Source organism: Pogona vitticeps, chromosome 1, assembly GCF_051106095.1.
Source record: "Pogona vitticeps strain Pit_001003342236 chromosome 1, PviZW2.1, whole genome shotgun sequence".
Lineage (NCBI taxonomy): Eukaryota > Metazoa > Chordata > Lepidosauria > Squamata > Agamidae > Pogona > Pogona vitticeps.
This window is the reverse complement of record NC_135783.1, coordinates 41,266,702-41,285,549: the sequence shown is the minus strand read 5'-3', so window position 1 is coordinate 41,285,549 and position 18,848 is coordinate 41,266,702. Positions and strand designations below refer to the sequence as shown.

Here is an 18,848-nt window from a genome sequence, read left to right as displayed (position 1 = left end):
GTAGATTCTGATGTAGCAATGCCACAGAAGAGGCATGTCAAGTAGACCTCCTTCTCCAAGAGGCAATAGACTATTCTGTTACAAAAGAGGGAAAGTGGAGGCAGCTGCTACTCCCCCACCCCCAAGAACCAGCAATTCAGAGTAGAGCTAGAAAAGTGATATTTATGGACTATCCTTCTGAGTATCCCAAAGTGAGGATGGGGATAACTCTGAGAGGTGTGTAGTCAAAGGAATGTTTCTAAGCTCTGGGCCAGAGGTCAGTGATGGTTCTCCTCAATGAGTTGAAAGCAGGGAGCTGAGATTTGTTAGGTGACCAGGAATGCTGCTGACCTTGTCTGTGGTAAAAAGCAGGAAAACATATGTGAAAGCCTAATATTATCCTACTGTATACTGTATTTCCCCATCATTAGTAAGGTCTTAGAGGGTAACGCATACATTTTGGTTGTTTCACAACACAAAGCAGTTCCTTCCAAATAATCTCCTGTAATAGCTTGCATAAAAGGACTGGAAGGAGAAACATACAAGCTTGAGATTCATCACAGCTGTTGCATAGGGAATGTACCTCCCCACTTTGGCCTAAGATGGACACCCAAGGAATTTCTTAGACCCACCTACCACAAGTGGGTGTGTACCATAGGGGGCTTGTGTGATGCTCCATTTCAAAATTTGGAAGTGGGGGTTCAGATTGCTCAGATCCCCAGTTTAGGAGAGGAGATGGGGCCTGGGCAGGTAGCTGGCAAGCCAGATAGGAAGCCCATCTGGACCAAGGTCCAGAGCTTCTCCATGCCTGCAAAACTAAACTAAATCAGTGCAACATCCAGAAACAAAATAACATGTGCTTCTTCATAACCCTTGTTGTACTGCTATACAGATTAAAACAGATTTAATTAATCAGTGAATCATTTAAACTGTAAAGGACAGGTAAGAAGCAAATGTAAAAAGTGACAGAAATAGGTTTGGAATCCTGAATGCAGCTTTTCAGTGACTATCGCATAGAGACAATTACAATAATCAGTGCAAAGAAATAGAGAACAACAAAAAGGGGGGGAATCTGAAAATGATATAATTTGCAAATTACATTTGCTGAGAAAAGCTCCTCCTGGGATAATAATGTGCTTTCATCAGCTAAGGAATTGCCTTTTCCAGTGCTGGTTATCTGTAACACATAGTTCAGTCCTAAGAAAGTGCACTGTGGAATCAGGACAAGATTCTCACCCTGCCATAGGTTTTCTCCTTAACAGTCAGCCAGAAAAGTAATTCATGTACTGCTGATGATGTTAAAAGAACTGTATCAAAGCATTCTATAGGCTTGGTTTCTGCTGAGTTACTTGGAAGAACAGGCTGATGGAAGGCTCATCAGGTCTGTTGGTTCTGTAAAACTGGGCCTTCAAACACCTCACAGTCCGGGACAGAAATTCAAATGGACCTTGAGAAATTGGAGGATCAGCCTATGAAAGTATACAAGAGACTTTAAAAAAAAAAGTATTGTATACTGAAAAGAGTGGATGGTGGGGAGAGGAACCCGAAAACATAATTACAAAATGAGTGTAGTATTGGAATTGGCTAGACTGTAATAGTGTTGAGAGTTGAAGTTACACTGAATCATGAGGTGAATGAGAAGCAATTCTGGTGAGAAGCACAATAAAACACTGGTGGGTTCCAGTCACTTTTCTCATTCTTCTCTGAATCCTAAAAAAAATATCTCCATTTCATGGAAAAAACATTGTTATATGCCAGCTTCTGTGGAAACTGTTGACCTACACAGGGTGGTCTCTGCCCACAGCAGTTATCGTGCTGGCTGTAGGATAGCACAAGTAGCAGCAGCAAAGAAATTAAGTCTGAGTTTTCGGTGCAACTTACTGATAGGGCCATCCGAAGAAAGCCTTTTGTCTAAGGTGAAGGAAAAGCCCTGTCCTAATTCCACAATCATAAGCCAGTGGTACTGGCCGCTGAATTTGATCCTAATAGTCTAGTGATCTGCTTTTGCACATGAGAGAGAAACTGCAAGCACGGCATTGCAGTTCTATGTGCACAGCCCCTTGTAGGCTCATACAGCAACCCTCACACTGCCCTGCATGAGGAATGCCGAGAATATGCAGGAATGTGCTATGTGGAGATCACTGGCAGCCTGTGGTGCAGGTGGTGATGGAGTAACTCATCCTACAACATTTGGGTGAGACAAGCACATGCTTGCATAGATCATGAGCTACTGGTGGTACAGGTAGGTCCAGATGGCAAGTCTGTAAATATACACCAAGTGCAAGCTGTTCTGTGTGCAGAAGGAGGCACCGTGGTAGCAGCTCATTTATCTGTCTAGACTGGCTATCTGAATATACAGACAGATTTTAACTTTTCATGAGCTGGCTTTCTGTGCACTAATCTACAGAGTGATACTCTGTATTAGCCTCCTGGCCATCATATGCATCCATTACCATGACATTCCAGATTACCATGTTGTACACATGCTCTTTCACACACACTTCCATCTATGGACTTAACCTTCTTTGAATTGCATTACTTTTCAAAGAGACAGCTGCGTTTCAGCATGTACTTGAAAAGAAAACCAACATTATTCTTACAATTATTTTTTTTCAAACTAAGGAATTGATTTCAGCATGCCACCCAGAGTAGACCTTAGGCAGGGTAGAAATCTATTAAAATAAAATAAAAATAATAAATGAAATTAAATAAGCTTAGTTCTCCATGTTCCTTAGAAGCACATTTCCAAATCATCATGATCCTCTGATGTAAAATTCTGATACCTTTCTTTATGTTCATGTTCTTCATATTTAGGGACCTCTCGTCTCAAGCAACAAGACTAATAGAATTGATGAAAAGTGATCCTGTGAGTTACTGTTTTGGGGATTTTGGTTTTTATTAATTGTTTACCTTACAGAGGTGTGCACAAGGAATGGGAAAAGGAAGCTCAGATCTTTTGGAGGGAATCAGGGGTTGATACCTTTAACCAATTAATGAAGAAGATAAATGATTCAAAATATATTTAAAGGCATTCCAGTTTAATTGGCAACATATTCTCTTCTTTTAAAAACTCTGCTCTTGTAATATTACTGACAACAACTAGAGACAAGGGCTAGTATTCTGTTGCCTAAAAGTGGGCCAGAAATTAAATTGTCTAAGCAGTCTCCTGTTCCAGCAAGTTGCCCACTGCATCCTCATTCTTGCTAGGTTATGAGGTTGGCCACACATCTAGTCACAAAATAGGGAGCATCTCATGGTTGCGGGGGATGTTTGTGTGATTTCCCTCCCATCCCATCTATCAGAAATAAAACTCAGCTGCTCTTTCACTCTCATACAAAAGGCAAACCTCCTTTGAAGAGGACTCTAGCTGCAATATATGCACATATCATTTAAAGGCAGAGTATGGTATTATTCAAAGTGCTGTTGGTTCAGTCATATGCCCATTTACGCAGAGTTAATCCATCATTTTTAATTGGTTCAAATGGAGTTGCTAAATTGAATCTTCATGGGGTGACCACCCTATTGGAGTTTCAGATAGGGGAGGGCCTTGCTGAGTTTTGCTGCCAACTGAACTTCAATGGAGTAATACAGTACCATAACCTTTTCAAAATAACCTGCAAAGTGATGTGCAGTTTTAAAAAATGAAAGCAGCTAGAACAAAAGTGCCATTGCAGGGGGAGCAGAGGGGAGGGGAAGGGAGAGTGATCTCTGACAGGGCAACTGCTGTGAGTAACTGGGAATGCCCATATATCTGGATCTGTGGACTCTGGGGGTTGTCTCTGAGACCTGACCTAACATGTTCTATGAGGTGAGGTGTTATGGCAAGGATTCTGCAGTATATAAGACAGGAGGAGACTTGGGGTCACCCATAGAATAGATGTATTGGAAGGACAACTTTCAACCTTTAACTGTTTGACATTTTACAGCTGCACAACAAACCTAAGATTAGCTTGTGCCTTCCCCCAAGGAATCCTGGGATGTAGTTTGGTGAGGAAGGTGAGATTTCAAGGAAGCCCAGTTTCAGGAAGTTGACTGCTGGTTGCGTAAATGCCCTTTCCATGTCATATAAATGTTTTAAGTAGCTGCCACTAGGACAATGTTTTTAGCCATTTAAACAGAAATTATCACTGCACATGGCGCTGCGGCTGCCAGGTGTGCTCCCACAATCGCTCCTACATCTGTGAGGAAAGAAAGGGTGAATATCACCACACACTGGATATTGCAAGCTCCTGAATCTGGCAGGCCAAATAATTAAGGCTGTTTCTAAGCCTGCATATTACAATTTGCATCGTAATGCTGCAGCCTCAATTTCTATAGGGTTACTTGGTCTGATAGCTTGCTGTTATTTCATGACTTGTATATATATCTCAGCAGGATATTGAAGAGAGGATATTTAACTAAATTAAATCAATGGTCTTCTTGCCCTGGCACTCATGACTACTAGACATTCTCCAGAGGCTTGGGAGAAAAAACATCTGCTATCCTTTCACAGGCAGCTTTTGAGAGAGAACCTAAAGGTTTACACATGTAAATTACATCCCTTGTTAATTCAACTTGAGTCCTTCAGTAAAGATGGGCATATACATATCTTAAGCAATTACAATCCAATGCTTTGGGCCTGCTTATTAAAAGATCTGCAGCCCAGCTCTTAATATGTCAGTTAAAAGAAAGAGAGAATAACCTGACTCTTAGCAATTAAAAAACAACAACAATTCACATTATGCTAATATCTTTATCGGGCTGAAGCAAAAATGACACAGAAATGTAGCACAGTATACATCCAGGCAGTAGATGAGACTGTAGTAGCCTAAATGCTTTGTTGTAGCTATTGGTGTTGAAATAGGGCATTGCAGGCTGAATCTATGAGTTCTTATTTTATGTAACTGCGTGGCACGAAAAGACCTCATTTAAGATTACTGCCCTGGTTTCCTAGGTTTTGTGCAAGTCCGAGAGAACAAGCTGACTGTGATCCTGAAAGAACCATTTAATTAATCCTTTCTAAGCTATTGATTCAAGCCCTTTCCCCCCCTTCTTGCTTTTCATTATGATTCTACTTTTTTTATGCAGAATATAAATTTCCAAGAAGACTGGAAGCTCGTAACACTCTTCATAGGTGGAAATGACTTGTGTGATCATTGTAAAGACCCTGTAAGTTTCTAAAGATTTAAGAGCTGTTTTAGATTTTAGAGCCATACGTATACATATACACGGACATGTGCACAGGATCCGGACTCAACATTATCTAATATTGGAATGACTCTTATCAAATCCCAGTCCTACTGACTTACGATTGGGTTCAGTCTGTTGGCAGTGGGAAGACACATGCCAGCCAGTGTGGTATAGCAGCTAGAGTGTTAAACTAGGATTGTAGAGACAGATGTTGTGTTGAACTCTCTGCTCAGCCATGAGTTTGAGAGGAAAACACACACACTATTTTTGCCATTTTAACAGACTAAATATTCTTCTTTTTACCACTAATGATCTCATATATTCATGCCAAGTTTCTGAGCACACAGAAAACTCAACAGGAATTACATCTGGTTACACGCGGGCTGGCTCCGAAAACATCTTTGATGGTAACACTGCTGGTGATATTTTGCTGAGTCTGTCTGTCTGTCACATCAGTCACTTTGGAACAGCAGCTGCTAGTTTGAAGATCGCATGCACTGTTATTGTACATATTTCACAGAGAGCAAAGATCTCTCAGACCAGCGGCAGTAACTGATATGTTTGAGTTAAACAGGAACACATATCCCAATCTTTCTACAAAACAGAGAGGTCATCAAACCAGAGGCTGCTATCACATCAGAGTATCTTGAGAACTCCCATCAACTTTATCATTGCTACTTCATTTTAAAGTTGGCCTTCTGTCAATAAAGCCAAATGACTAGTATAAATACCTAGATAACTGATAATAAATAGGCAGAGATAATGTATTTAGTATGCTGTGACTATTTTTGATCCAGGAAATCTGAAATCCTGTCACTTTGTCTGTATGCCATGCTGCAATCTTTCCAAATCATTTTAATAGTTTTTCAGTCTATCTGCATTCAGTTTGTGCTTATTAAACATTGTGTTACATGGGTTGCTTATAATTATTTGTTTTTTGCATCTTGGTGTCTTCTTAGTTGTTTAAACATTTAGACCATTCATATGTATATTTTAGTACACAATATTGTCTACTATAATAATACTGCTCTCATAGTATACAATGTTCTCAAAACCCTCTAATAACATACCTAAAGAAAGTAATTCCAGTTCCAAATTTATATAATTTTGAGGTGATATAACCAACAAATTTTGTATTTAATACCAGTAATAACTGAATAGGTTCCTAACAATAGAAGTTATCTTTTATAGGTTCGCTATTCCCCTGGGAATTTCACAAGAAATATACAGTCAGCTCTGGATATACTCCATAATGAGGTATTTAAAAGAAACATTGCTGCTTGGCCAGGGCAGAAAGAATAATAGGAATTTCAATAGGTCATTGTTGTTGTGTGCTATCAAGGTGCTACTGCCTTATTGCAGTCCTATAAATTGATGACCTCCAGAAAATCCTATCGTTAACAGCCTGCTTACATTATGCAAACTAACAGCCATGGCTTCCTTTGTAGAATTAATCCATCTCATGTTTAATTTTCTTCTCTTTCTACTGTGTTTTACTTTTATTTGCATTATTGTCTCTTCCAATGAGCTGTCTTGCTGTGGTATGTCTAAAGTATGATAGTTTCAGTTTAGTTATTTTTGCATCTGGTGAGAATTCAAGCTTGATTTTGTCTAGAACTGGCTTATCTTTCTGGCAGCCCATAGTATCCATAAAGTTTTCCTCCAGTATCACATCATTGTCTAGCTTTCACAATCATATGCAGTAATCAGAAATGTTTGATTTCCAGCAGCACATCCTTGTTTGTAAGAAAACAGGTTACTCTAGAATATTTATTCATTTTATTAATTATTAGAGGTTTACCCCATCCTTTCAACAAATTCCCATAACAGTTTGCACACAAATATATTTTTAAAAAACAGCAGATCTAAAGAGAGCAACATAAGCACATGACAGCAGAGGAAAAGCAGTTTCTGCCCTGAATTATGGAACAAGAACTAGTGATTATTGAATCCCTCACAGCTGATTACTATACATGGCTAGATGGACATTTGCTAAATTGTTCTGATCTTTTTCAGCTGGAATACCCCTGATATGTATTGTGCTACACGCTGAATGGCAGATTGTAGAAAGTTCCTTGTTATGATCTCATACTTTTAAGGAGGGTTTTCCATACCAAGTATGGCGGTAGTGCATGCTTTTTCCTGGACATAGTGCCCCATCTCATGCATCAATGTGTCTCCCTAATTTCTCATGACACAGGGTGATTTCTTGCAACTAAAAAGAAGCCTTTCTTTTTCATAACTGCCCTTTGCAGGAGTACTGTGTCCGTGAATTGTGTGGTACATCTCCTGCTGCAACAAAGAAAGGAGTGAACTTTGACCATATTTTTTCCTGTAAATTGAATTATATTTATGACTTTAAGAACTACTTACCAAAGGAGAAATTTTCATTTTCAACTAAAAGATATTAGAATACAGAAGAAAAGAGGTGATTGGCAAGGAAGCTTTCCATTTATAAAAATCATTAAATGGCTTAGACAAAGCACAGAGGAAGGGACAGGAAAGGGATTAATGTTGTTTTTTTCTGTCCTTTTAAATGGAAAGAAAATCAGTATAGATTATGCTGAACAGGATTGCTTGAAGTGTGATGTGGTCAATTCTTGCATGGGTATGTCAAGATCACCGCAAATGACATACTGTACCTCAAAGTGATCCTGTTCAGCATGGTCTAAACTGATCTAGGCCCAGATGATTGGACTACACACTGATAGTATCAAAATGGACTACTGTACTGTACTCTACGTGAGGCTTCCCTTGAAGCTGGTAAAGAAATTTCAGAGGGTCCAGAGTGCAGTGGGTAGGTCAGTTCCTGGTATGATGAAGTCTGACCAAATCACCCCAGTTCTGGTTTACCTGCACTGGTTACTGCCAGCTTCATGGTTTTAACATAAAGCCCTAAATGGTTTGGGTCCTTGATCATTTTCTGTCAAGTCTGACCTGGTCCAAACAGAGCTCACACATGATTGCTTAGGGGAGTACTGTTAAGAATACAATGCTCAGAATCTCCTAACCATGCTAACTGGGGGTTGCTGGGAGTTGCAGTCCAAAAATGTAACCTTTTCATGGTCTCAAGAACCACATGTGCTGGGAAATGGTTATTGCCTATTCCATTTTATATTTACCTCTTGGCAGGTCCCTCGAGCATTTGTGAACCTGGTGACGATCCTCCACATAGTAACTCTGAGGAAACTCTATCAAGAGAAGAGAGTCTACTGTCCCAGGCTAATTATGAGGTTTGAATTTGCATTTTAGTTTTTGCCACAACTAAGACATAGTTGTGCTGTCTCTGAAAACTAGGCATTTAGTTATGATCATTTGGACTATTACATTATGCGTATAATACACATTTACTCTGTGTTTTGGAGAAATAGACAGACTTGGAGTGGAATGTAATCCAAAAACTTTCACTAATCTCTTAGTCTTCATGACTTCAATACTTTTATTTTTGTTGTAGATGAGCGACCCCACTCATAAAGCTAATAATTAGGGCAGAAATTGACCAGATAGGCGGGATATAAATAAAATAAATAAAAATAAAAAAAGTTACAAATAGGCTCGGTTGAGAAAGCAAAGAGGTGTGGCTGGCTCTCAAAAATATGGTACACACAAGAAATAAGGAAGAAAATCCCATCTGTTATGTCTACCAGAATGTGCATGTCTTGCCCCGCGAGGCCCAAATATTGGGAAAAGGCCTATAAAAGGAGTCAGCAAGAAAATATTTGGCATATTACTATAAAGAACAGTGTCCATCAGATAGATCGTATTAGTCACCTTGGGTGCCAGTTCTTTGGTCAGAAAAGTGAGACATATATCAGAGAGTATAGTTCATAGTGAATAAGAGGCAGTACATGGAGGAAGTAGTTAATGTCAAAGATAGTTTTGTGGCACATGGCATCAGACGACCATGTTAAGTTTTATTGCCATGCAAATTGAAATGCATTTTAATTGCAGTGATGCTAGTGCACACACAGAGTCAATATAAATCATGATGTGCTCAGCTTTGAGCCAAAACGGTTACTTGTCTTGCTTTGCTTACTTCAGAATTCTCTCCTATAATGAATCAGGGCATTTGAGAAAGATAGAAAAGGTCAGAGATATCTTGAGATAATCGTTTTTCTAAAGGATCAGAGAAGCTCTTCCTTAATCTCTCTTAGGCTCTTCTCCCAAGCATTGACAAGTTATTAGAACTGTGTGATGAGCCTATACTTGTGGCCAGTGACATTTGTTCAAGAGAAACTGCAGAGCAAACACTGAAAGGTAGCAGTTGCATCCCACATTTCCAAACTGAGGAACTGTTCCATGTTCATTAGAAAAGGACTGCTGATTGCACTGTAGGACTGAGGCTGGAAGAAATACAGAGGTGAACATTGCATGCTGAGAGGACATCAGGAAGGGAGAGAAAAATGCTCTTGTTTTGACTGACTGAGCCAGACAGAAGTCATGTTCACATAGCAGGGTTGATTCTGGCACTGGAAAGAGTGAGGCAAAGATGCAGTGAACAGGAGTCGCAGCCTTTTCTCTCTGTTGGAAAGCAGAGTTGTTTTTCATATGGCATGTCCTGCACTCCCTCACCTATTCCATTCTACTCATTTGTGGCCAATCATATTTTTTTTCCTATCAGCACTGAAGGGATATCTAACTGTCAGCCAGAAGCTACTCTTCAGTACACAAAATTAAGGGTGAGAGTACAATGTTGACCCTTAGCTCTGGCAACAATATGACCGGAAAGGGTAGAAGCTGAACAATAGAAATGGAGCAGAAACACAATCTGTGTGCCCACAGAGTTTGCATGTGATATCTGCACACATTTAGGCCAGGAGAAACACTCCTCTCTCTTCATGTTTTCTGAACATAAACATTTTGGCAATTTCTCAAGTCTGAAGTAATTTCAGAGGATCAGCTTTTGTACAGTGAGACTTTCTGACTCGGGCTGTAACTAAGCAATTTGACTTGCTAGATACCTTAATCCTTAATTCCAAAGACATGGAGCTGGACTCTGGATTCTTGTTGGTGAGAGGGCGAGATCTGGCTTACCATCACTTTTGGTTATTTATTTATTTTTAGGCACTGGGATAGACACTGGGACTCAGCTCTTATTTTGATAAAAACTTACAGTCTCAATGTCCGAGGAACATACAAAAAAATATCAACTTCCATTGTTATTGTACCTGAGGATGTGAGATTTGGGTCCACCAAGGCTCAGGCTATACTAGTAAATAAATCTGTATAATAACTATAACAAATCTGTTAGTCTTAAAGGTGTCACTTGACTATGTTATATTGCTGCAAAATATGATCACAAGTGTAGGAAAATAAAACATGAAGTGTTTCTCCATCTCCTGGTTTTTCATTGGCTGTAAGTGCTGACTGTGAAAGATATCTTAATTTCCACCTTAACTCATCCCAATATGAACCAGTTAAAAGTGGGAGAAGCTCTGATAGTAAAGAAGCTGGTGAACATCGATTTGCAATTTGGATACAATAATGTTGGGACTTTGAACCTCCTTATGCCTGAGGTGGAAAACACTTGGTGGTCAAACCAAAGGGTGCTTAGCTCCCTCTCTCCTCCATGTGCATCATTTGTATCAGACAGAAAGGCAGAGATATATGTAACCAAATTGACAAATGATGCGCTCTTCCCCACCACCACCTTTCCTATCTAGATCTCTGTGTACTTGTGTTTTGAACCCTGATGATGACTCTGCTGAAATTGAGCTGCTGGAATCTTTCAACAGAAGATATCAGGTAAGGATATACAGATGAACTAGAAGTAATATAATGAACTTCCTACTTATCTCTTTAAAATCTGCTTGCCAAATTCATTTTCTCAAGGGAAAGTTGCAAGCAACCATTAAATTGTAGTTTCTTTCATAAAGCAGCCATCATCACTCAGCTATCATGCAAAAAGCTTTCCCATCTCAACTCCCAATGGGAAGCAAACTGGCCAGTTAAAGCTTATTTCTTAGTAATTGCTATGTGAGCTGCTCATGTCAATTTGTCATGAGTAGATGATGTAACAGAAAAAAAGGAAACAGTCCTTGATTATTACTCTACTTTCTGAATCATTATCAAGGGGCTAGACTTGTAGCAAAGGCTGGGAGTTCAGTTCCCCACTGTGCCTCCTTGACAGGGGCTAAACTTGATGATCTATAGGGTCCCTTCCAGCTCTGCAGTTCAAAGTTACTCTAAGGTACTCTTTGCTACAGAAACCGACCCTTTCGAAAGAGCAGAGGCTCCACACTAGACTTGGTGCTATCTAGCAGTGATGGTTTCCCAGCAAAAAGAGCATGTGAGCCCTGGAATAGTATTACATACAAATATATGCATTTAAATATCATATCTGTCTAAAACTATGGTAGCACCCTACATGTTAAGGTAGAGTACGCAACTTCCAGAGGTTCAGGGGCCATCTTGGAGGAATATAGTTGGCCATTTCAAGGCAATTAAAAAGGACAAAATGGAGGGTGGGGAAAGGGTGGTGGGGAGCTGCAGTGGGGGGGGGCCTAGTTTGGGTGGATTTTCTTACCTGCTAGCTGTTTGATTGGTATCATTTTATGTTGGCACCTCTATAGGCAATCCAGGGTGGGTGAAAGATATGGCTGAGAGGTGACCTTCTGGGGTGTTTCTGAGTTCTGAATTATTTATTCATTTCCCAGGCAGTGGTATTTTCTGAATAAATTTGTAGTTGAATTTTATGTTTCATTCCTTTTTTAAAGGCTGTAGGAGCAGAGTGAGGCACATTATGCAGAAGCATATTTACATGGGCAGTTTTAATTTTTAAAAAGTGTCAGAAATATTTTTCTCGTATTCAAAGGTTTCCCTGTTGTACTTGGCCTCCATACATAGTGATGCCTTGTAATAGTATGGCTGCCTTTTCACTATGAAAAGGGACCACAGCTTGTACCATAATAGAAAAATGGTTAAAAAAATTATAAGGAGCAATCCAGTGTTATTTCAGTCTATTTCATTAGCCTGCCTTAAATAGAGAGAGCCCAAATTCAGACCTGTAGATTTCTGTTAGAAGCATGTTTATTTTTTATTTTGTGCATTGCTGGAGAACAATGTGTTCTGTTGCTTTGGTACTGTACACACTGATCCCACAGGAACTGCTGAGCATCTATATCTGATGTTCCACCCAATCAGCATCACTGGGGAAAGGTAATTTTTCTTCAGAGTTGGGATCATTCACTCACTCCAGTGACAGATCACTGGCTCACTCTTAACGTCCAGGCACAACAGAATTTCCCCTAGGAGGCACTTCAGAGTGTCTCCATATAATGAACATCAGTCTTGCCATGCTTGCATTCATTGGTAAGATTTACTGAATACAGAGGGTTTTATTACTTATGTTCATCTACGTAGCTTATTTTGTTCTTGACTCAACCGGATCTTTCAAAGCAATAGGTACTGAGTAAGCTATACCAAACCTAGCTAGCATTGCTTTCAGTGGAGATGCTGTCAGTGGAGCCCTAAGGTGCTCTGAATCATTAGACTTTTGACATAATTATATTTGCTGAAATTAGGATTGATGGTTGTACCTGGTCAAAAGTCTCATTATATTTGGATCCATTTTTTTCATGTTGTACCTTGAGCAGCAGATTTTCCAAGACACCTGTTCCCTAAGCAGTTCTTCTGGCCCCCTATATAACATGTGGGGACTCTGATGAATGGGACAGTCTGTATTGCAGGAGGGAGAGGGAATCCCTGAAAGAGGTAAAGGCATGAGCAGAGTCTTTTGCCTCTACGGTAGCTGGGTTCTGGATGTCACTCAATGGAAATACTGCTCACAACATGACATTGCACAGGGAATGGTAAATGTTCATTTTGCCCATTTATCGGGACCAAATCATCTTAGCTGTCTTAGAAGTTGGAGAACCTTTGTCTGAAGATTGGGATGGAAAATCCCAACCATGCTGCAAGAGATGGTGCTTGAGATCACATCCCTCCCAGATGATGTTTGTAGCCCAAGTCTCAGCTCACTTCACACAAAGAAACCTGGCACAGACAGGTTTTTGGGGACTCTTATCCATACATCTTCTGCAGTATCCATGAAGTGATGGTGCTCAGCATGATGGGATAGAATTTTCTCCATGAAAGCTTGCAATTTGTTTGGATTTTTTTTAAAGTGGTCTGATAAAAAGTACCACCCTGTTCTTACATTTGTGTAACCTTAAGGACCACATGGTCTTTTCCTAATTCTTGGCTATCTGTAAATCCTTCAAACCCAAATCTCTATTTGCTGTTCTAACATGGAGAAAAGCATACAGCAGCTTCTTCAGTGAATACTGGCAGAAAGGACAAAGAGGCTGGAAGAGAGAGAGGAGCTATGTTTGCTCACTAAGTATTAGGTGACCTGGTTAGAGACAAATAAGGATTAAGGCAAAGGATTCAGGAAGGACATGTCTTTCAGCTTTGAAATGTGGTTCAGTAGGACAATGAACAAAAGCAGTCTGGAGAAGGGTAGGAGCAGCAACAGAAGAAAGGAGACCGGAGAGAAACAGCCGGAAAGAAGGCTGTGGTTTCAGGTTCAGGGTCAGACTGCATGGGGAGACATGACTAGACCTCCCAACTTTTAAAACCAGAAACTAGAGTGTGAGGGGCAGGGTTCACAGTTTTTCCAGAGTAGCTACATGTATGTGTGTCATGCTTTCCTTCCTAATCAAAATTGCAGCCCCAAGAAAATACTATTGAGAAAGGTGGTTTTAGAATGTTACAGCAAATTCCAACAACTTGTATTGTCATTGTGATAATACAAGGGTGGTAAGATAAAAAGAAGGAAGGGGTTACTGTCTCTTTCCTCACCATTTTGGCTAATGGAGGTTGCCAATGCAATGGTGAGAAAAATGGCAACTACTGAAATTCCAGCTTTTGTGCTGTAATTAGTTTCTGCAGGAGTCTGTAAATAAAGCTCTACATGTATAGAAGCCTCCCCAGCTGTGATTCCAACAACTGTCTCCATTGCTGCCTGCAACTTTCCTGTGTCCCTCTGTTGCTTTGAGTCCAAGAAGGGAGGAAAGCACATAAACCACTGTGCAATGCTGAGAGAAAGCTGGAAGGGGCTCTTGCAGGGGCTTGTAGCAGCTGTCAGAATATTAGCTGCTGCAGTCACACAAAGCCTTCCCATAACATGGAGGCTCATTCCTATCTTCCTTTGTGAACCAAAACAGTGATGTAAAACTAATTTGTGCTCTACCACATATCTCTTCCTTGAGGTAATTGTTTCCTGTTTCAGGTTCAGCGGCCCTCGTGTAGTGCATCAGGAAAGAAACAATTACTATGGATTTTGTTTTGTTAGGAGGAAACTCACCGCCTAATTCAGAGTGGAAGATACAACACAAGGGAAGATTTTACGGTGGTTGTGCAGCCGTTTTTGGAAGAGGCACAAATGCCTATGACTTCGGTAAAGTACAAACCATACATTTACATGGACCCTTTTTAGATTCATTTGCTTTAATTTAGGGGAGATGGACCCTCCACAAATACAGAGCATAGGCATTGTAATCCAAAGAGTTTGGAGGGCACAGGGTTGTCTCCAACTGCTTTAAGCAGCTGCATTGCAACCAAACATCTGATGTTTCTAGTCCTCTTCCACTAGGAATAAAATATCGGAGCCCATCTTTTCATATGATAGGGGTAACATACTTTGGGCCTGTGGACACTAAATATTTTCTGTTCTCTACTTCTATTCGTAGCGTATGATGTGACTTAACCAGAAACATTGGTATGTGTCTGTGCACGTGGAGACTCAGGCATGCATATGTATCTATCTATCTATCTATCTATCTATCTATCTATCTATCTATCTATCTATCTATCTATCTATCTATCTATCTATCTATCTATCTATCTATCTATCTATCTATCTATCTATCTATCTATCTATCTATCTATCTATCTATTCCTTCCTTCCTTCCTTCCTTCCTTCCTTCCTTCCTTCCTTCCTTCCTTCCTTCCTACCTACCTACCTACCTACCTACCTACCTACCTACCTACCTACCTACCTACCTACCTACCTACCTACCTACCTACCTACCTACCTACCTACCTACCTACCTACCTACCTATACTACCTATCTGGCAACCAAGAGCACACTGGACAGTTTACAAAACATAACAACATCAATAAATTATAAAGTGCAAAACATAATAAAATAAATAGTATGAAAACATGGTGGTAAATTGGGTATTATGTTATCGGAAGCATTATTGCATCAGGATGTAATTTGATCTGGAAAGCCCTGTCTAAACAACTAGGTTTTTAGTATTTTTTTAAAAAGGAAAAGGAGAGAGAGGTAGAGTAGAGTAGGTCAGGGGTCCCCAACCCCTGGTCTATAGCCTGATACCAGGCTGTGGTCTTGGCAGGACTGTGAGGGGGCCAGGCGGAATTCAGGCGGGAGGGTATTCCACAGATGTGGAGCTATTGCTGAGAAGGCCCGATTTCTGGTTGTCATTTTGCAGGCCTCTCTCAGGGTCAGAACTCTCAGCTGCCCTGCTTGTAATGATCTTACTGGACGGGCAGACCTAATAGGAAGGAGGCACTCAGCTAGATATTGAGGTCCCAAAACGTTTAGGGCCTTATAGGTTAATACCATCATATTGAAGCTTAGGTAACCAGTGTAAGGTGGCCAAGGTGGGGAAAATATGTTGGTATTTTCTAACCCCACTCATTAATCTGACTGCCACATTCTGGATCTGCTGCAGTCTCAGTAACAGTCCCAAGGGCAGCCCCATGCAGAGGGCATTGCAATAGTCGAATCTCAAGACTACCAATGCATGGACCAGCATGATGAGGGACCCTGTGTCAAGGTAGGGATGCAGCTGGGCAATCCACTTTAGATGGAAGTAGGTGAATCAGACCACAGATGCTACCTGGGATTTCATTGATATCACTGGGTCCAGAAGTATGCTCAAGCTGTGCACCTCATCCTTCATGGAAAGAGTGGTTCCCCTGAAAGAAAGGGAAGCACCCAGACCACAAACACTATACATACAAAAAACAAACAAAGAGGATCAGGATCATCTCAAGTCCCACTGATTTTGACAGCTGTCTTTTAAGCAGGAATGAAGCTGTACTCCTGTTTATGCCGCTACAACATGTAAAACTGATGATGCCATCATCCATGAGATTTTGCCTGAGGCTTCTGTGGAATTCCCTTCATCATAGAGAAACTTTTGGAGGCCATGAAATAGGGGCAGGGCCTTCATATTTCAAAAAAATTGCTGCTATTGGTAACATCACCCCATCAGCAGTGATTTTTGGAAATTAGATGTCACTCCTGTCCTGTAGCCCCCAACAGCATGCCCACGATGAAAGGAATGCCTCGGAAGCTTCAGGAGCTTTGGTGGTGGTGGTGTGTGAATGAGAAATGTTTAAACTCTGAAAAATGATGTGTCTGATGATGTCATACATGTAAGTATATGACCAGGATTCCAGCCACAATATGGTGGGGACACAAAAGTGTGCATACACATACTCATGCACATAGATGTACCACCTTTCTTTATTCAAGGATCCACAGTGGCATGTGTCACGTTCCCACGTGGCCCTTGGTCGTTTCACCAAGTAAAGGTGCACACTACATGTCATTCAGCTGCCACCAGTTGATTACATCAACTTTGTTCACGATTAATGACACGTTTAAAAACCAAGTAGAAATTGTTTATTGTTACAAGTGATAAAGGTCCAGTCAGTGTTGCTAACTCTCAACTAAACAAACTTATTTCTCCTCTCTCAACCCCCTACTCCAGTGGTCCCCAACCTTTTCTAAACTGCGGACCAGTTGGGGGGTGGGGTCTGTGTGTAGGGAGCAGGCCGTCCCCCACGCACGGGTAGGTGGGTGGCACTCACACGCATGTGTGAATGGGTGGGGTGTGCTCACGGGTGGGCAGGGTGCATGGATCGATGGGAAGGGCCGTGCATGCATGGATGTGTGCATGCGGGGGGCGGGAGTTCTGTCTCCACGGCCTGGTCCTGCCAAGACCACAGCCTACTACCAGGCTGTGGACCGAGGGTTGGGGACCCCTGGCCTACTCTACCTCTCTCTCCTTTTCCTTTTCTCCCACTTAACTCCACCCCACCAACTCCTATTGGTGCATGCAAATTTCAACATCAATATTCATGAGCAGGGTGAATGCTACAGCATGTAACATGAGTTTCAGAAATACTTACAGCATTAAAAAGGAAGAATGCATTGAAATATTAAAACAGTATGAAATGAAGTATTACTTTAAAACATCACTGAATTAACATATTTAAAATCTATTTTAAAACTGGAACTACAACCCCCACTATTGAAGGGTGGAGTAACAATGGCTGCAAATTGTACAAGAAACAGTAGCAGCAGTGTAGCACCTGTAAGACTAAGTGGTTTTTATTTTTCATAAGCTTTTGTGTATCCAAGCACACTTCTTCAAATGAATGGAATGACCCCAAAACAGGTGCTATGTTGTTGATTCTGGTATAAATTGTTATTGAACAGCATGGTGACCAGCTACTTTACCTTTTTCACAATAGCTGCTAATGTTTCGTAGTACTCAGCAGGCCCAGTTTTTAGACACATCTTTAATCAGACCAACGTGCTCTAGAAGGCTAGCTGATAACCTCCTGATTTCTTTGCTAATTAGATGGAGTGGGAAGCTACCTGTGAATGAAGAACAATAAACTGCATTTTGCATAAAAGCCAAAGGAAAGGGTCAAAAATAGAAGCATCACTTATTGATTGAAAGTGTCTGGTCTAAATGACACGTCCTTTATTCTCATCTCAGTTCACAAATGTATTTTTCCTGTAGATGCAGATTTTACTGGGCTTTACCATATCAGGAAAATTGTTGCAGTAAAAATTAGTACAACAGGTTAGGATGCAATTTCAAACATTTGTATCTGATTCCTATTTTGTAGCATTTCAAGGGGAGGAATGTTTCTTTTATGTAACTGATGACAGAACCTCTGTGGGCATTTCACGTCATCGTCCAAGACCGTTCCCCTTTTCCTACAGTGTTCTGATTTCTATTTTGGGTACTCCTGGTGCTTTGATCCATTTGTCCTCCTTGAGTAGCGGATGCCTCTGACAGTAAGAAAATGTGTTCTATTCATTGTAAGGATGTCCTTCAACTACTAAAAGACAGAGGTGGGTGTGGGTCGGTTGCCACTATATTACCATGATAGTTCAGGATGCTGCCAACTGCCGACTGATCAACCACCCAAGTCTGATCCCTTTCTAATCACTGGATATCTCTCCTAAAAAAAATAGCAAATCACAGCTCATCAGTATGATTTGTTATGGATGACTTTGGTATACAGTTTCCCTGGGTACTTGGTGTTATGGTGTTCTCCCACCACACCTGCACAGAAACAACTATAATGCACTTTCAACCAGCAGCCACAATGACAACAAAACCTGTTTCAAGTTGATCCTCTTGGACTGGATGGGAAGCGAGAACTATGAACACAAGGAGTTCATATGATAGGACATGTATAGGCTCTGCCTGCTTACCGTGATATTTGAGTTTAATAATACAGTGTGGTATCTGACTCCAGAGGCTTCCAATCAGAGGAATTAAGTCTGATTGCACACCTGGAATGTATCACTACTCAGGAAAGTGGGGTGTGGATTGCAGCGTTTCACAGGGTTTGGGCGATCACTCATCTCGCTTTCATTCCCAAATGGTACAAAGGACAAATAGAGAAAAACAGTTGAATG

At 40.7% G+C, this 18,848-nt stretch overlaps 1 protein-coding gene across 1 annotated transcript in view; it reads left to right on the top strand.

The window, feature by feature from the left end:
• The window catches only part of PLB1 (phospholipase B1), a 127,810-nt gene that overhangs the window by 32,839 nt on the left and 76,123 nt on the right, over window positions 1-18,848 (top strand). The window contains exons 11-16 of the mRNA XM_072991271.2: window positions 2,794-2,845; window positions 5,047-5,127; window positions 6,340-6,405; window positions 8,281-8,381; window positions 10,812-10,893; window positions 14,444-14,548. Coding sequence (XP_072847372.2) covers window positions 2,794-2,845; window positions 5,047-5,127; window positions 6,340-6,405; window positions 8,281-8,381; window positions 10,812-10,893; window positions 14,444-14,548 — 487 coding nt within the window. The remainder of the gene's footprint in view (window positions 1-2,793; window positions 2,846-5,046; window positions 5,128-6,339; window positions 6,406-8,280; window positions 8,382-10,811; window positions 10,894-14,443; window positions 14,549-18,848) is intronic.